Below are 2,191 nucleotides of genomic sequence, written 5' to 3'. Positions count from 1 at the left end.
TCATGATTCAGATACAGCATGCAATTTTAAAGTTTCCAATTTACTTTTATCATCAAATTTTCTTTGTTCTCTTGGCATTCTTTGTTTCAAGCTAAACCTAGGTAGGCTCATATGCTAGTTTCTAATGCTCTTGAAGTCTGCCTCTTATCTCAGTGCATTTTGACAGTTTTTCATAGCTAGACAGTGCTAGTTCATATGTGTCATATAGATAATGTTGTGGTCACTCCTGTGGAGTTATTTATGAGTCAGTGTAATTGGTGGGGGTATTTATAGGATTCTCACTAGGTATGTGTGTGATATTGAGATTATCAGTTGGTATGAACCATATCAACCTGTTGTTATGTGCACAATGGTAGAGTCAGGAAGTGCCTCTTGCATAGTGTGTGTGTGTGTATAGCATTCTTAATAAAGTTTACAGTTATGAAGACCTGTGCTTGGACATAGTCGGGCTAGCAGTTCAAATCATATGTCTCTTTCAACACTCATAGAACGTGCATGAATCTTAAATATGTGTGTGCGTCCCTCAAGATCAGGTAAACTAAATTCAATTTTTCTGTCCAGTCGTCCAGGTCGCATCAGAGCTGGATCCAAAGTGTCAGGTCTGTTGGTGGCCATTGAAACTTTAATGTTTCCTCTTGGATCAAAGCCATCTAGCTGGTTGATTAGTTCCAACATAGTACGTTGGACTTCATTGTCCCCTCCAGCTCCATCATCAAACCGAGCTCCACCAATGGCATCAATTTCATCAAAGAAAATAAGACAGGCTTTCTTGGTTCTTGCCATCTTTAACAGTTCACGCACCATCCGGGCTCCCTCCCCAACATATTTCTGGACCAGCTCTGATCCAATCACTCTGATGAAGCAGGCATCAGTCCTGTTCGCAACTGCACGTGCACACAGAGTTTTTCCTGTTCCGGGTGGGCCAAACAGCAGTACTCCTTTTGGTGGCTCAATACCAAGGTTGACAAATCGCTCAGGGTGAAGCAGAGGGGTCTCAACCACCTCTCTCAGCTTTTCTATCTGTTCCTTGCAACCACCAACATCACTGTAAGTCACATCAGGTTTCTCTTCTACCTGCATCATAGTTACTGTTGGGTCAATTTTTGGAGGTAAAGGAATATGGATCTGGTACTTGTTTCTGTCCACCCCAACCCTCATGCCTTCTTCAATGTCAGTAGGCGCGACCTGATCACTGAAGTCGACCACAAATTTAGCAAACTGCTTTACATTTTTAATGTATTTTGGATCCTCCGAGTCAGCATTGATTATTTTCGTACATCTGGCCACTTGCAGTGGTTGCTCACTCTGCAGGGTCTGCTTATCAGCAGCCAAATCCCAAAGCGCTGGAGGAGCAAGTCCTGTATCAGACTCTTTAATCCCTGTGAGCTCATTAATTTTCTTAAGCATATTCTGTATAACATCTTCTACTTGCTTAATCTGGCGAGAATATGTGCTTTGACCATATGTTTTTAACAAGGCAATGTCTCCTTCATCCAGAGCTCGGATGGGTTTGTCCTCCTTATCTTCCTCCTTGGTTTTTCTCTGATCAGTACCCAGGTAGTCAGGCATGATGATGATGAGCTACACTGATACAACAAACATTTCCCCTGCAATTACACAGCAAACTGAACTGTCTATGAGTAAACGCCTGTAGGGGGCATGAAACACATTAGCTGCCTGTCTGTATGTCCTCCTGTCTTGTGTGTGTGCTCAATTTTTTGACTTGTAGTCTTTTTAACTTGCCATAATTCTTTTGGAATAAAGATTGGATTATTTTTTCTTCAAGAGTAGTGCCTGCCAGGCTATCTCCTTTTTGCACTATTATTTACGAGTCAGCACTGATTAGCAAAATTGCAAGTCTCTCAAAAGAACTGAAATAAGTGGGCAGTCTGCAAAGGCTTAGATACAAGGTAATCACAAAGATAAAAAGCATATTAATGTAACAGTGCTGGTTATGCAAAACTGGGGAATGGGTAATAAAGGGATTATCTATCTTCTAAAATAAAAGCAATTCTGGAGTAGATTGTCCCTTAAACTAGAAACTTTTAATATCATATCCTACATTAGAAGTCTGTGCTAATGTCTTGTGTAAACGTATTATTATAATAATTATTATTATTAATGTTAATAATATTAATAGTGTCAGTTGTATAGTTCGAAACCTAACCATATCGTATTCAAACATACTTAA

General features: G+C 40.1%; 1 protein-coding gene across 1 annotated transcript; it reads right to left on the bottom strand.

Annotated features, from left to right (window-relative positions):
• Positions 1–442: 442 nt before the first annotated feature.
• Positions 443–1,628, bottom strand: LOC128641279 (26S proteasome regulatory subunit 7-like). Its single transcript, XM_053693874.1, has one exon. The coding sequence runs from the start codon at positions 1,567–1,569 to the stop codon at positions 463–465; it is 1,107 nt and encodes a 368-aa protein (XP_053549849.1). The 5' UTR covers positions 1,570–1,628; the 3' UTR covers positions 443–462.
• Between the last annotated feature and the right edge of the window lie 563 nt (positions 1,629–2,191).

This window comes from Bombina bombina, chromosome 10 (genome assembly GCF_027579735.1).
Source record: "Bombina bombina isolate aBomBom1 chromosome 10, aBomBom1.pri, whole genome shotgun sequence".
In the NCBI taxonomy this organism is placed as follows: domain Eukaryota; kingdom Metazoa; phylum Chordata; class Amphibia; order Anura; family Bombinatoridae; genus Bombina; species Bombina bombina.
The sequence above is the reverse complement of the archived record's forward strand: the minus strand, read 5'-3'. Positions and strand labels throughout refer to the sequence as shown.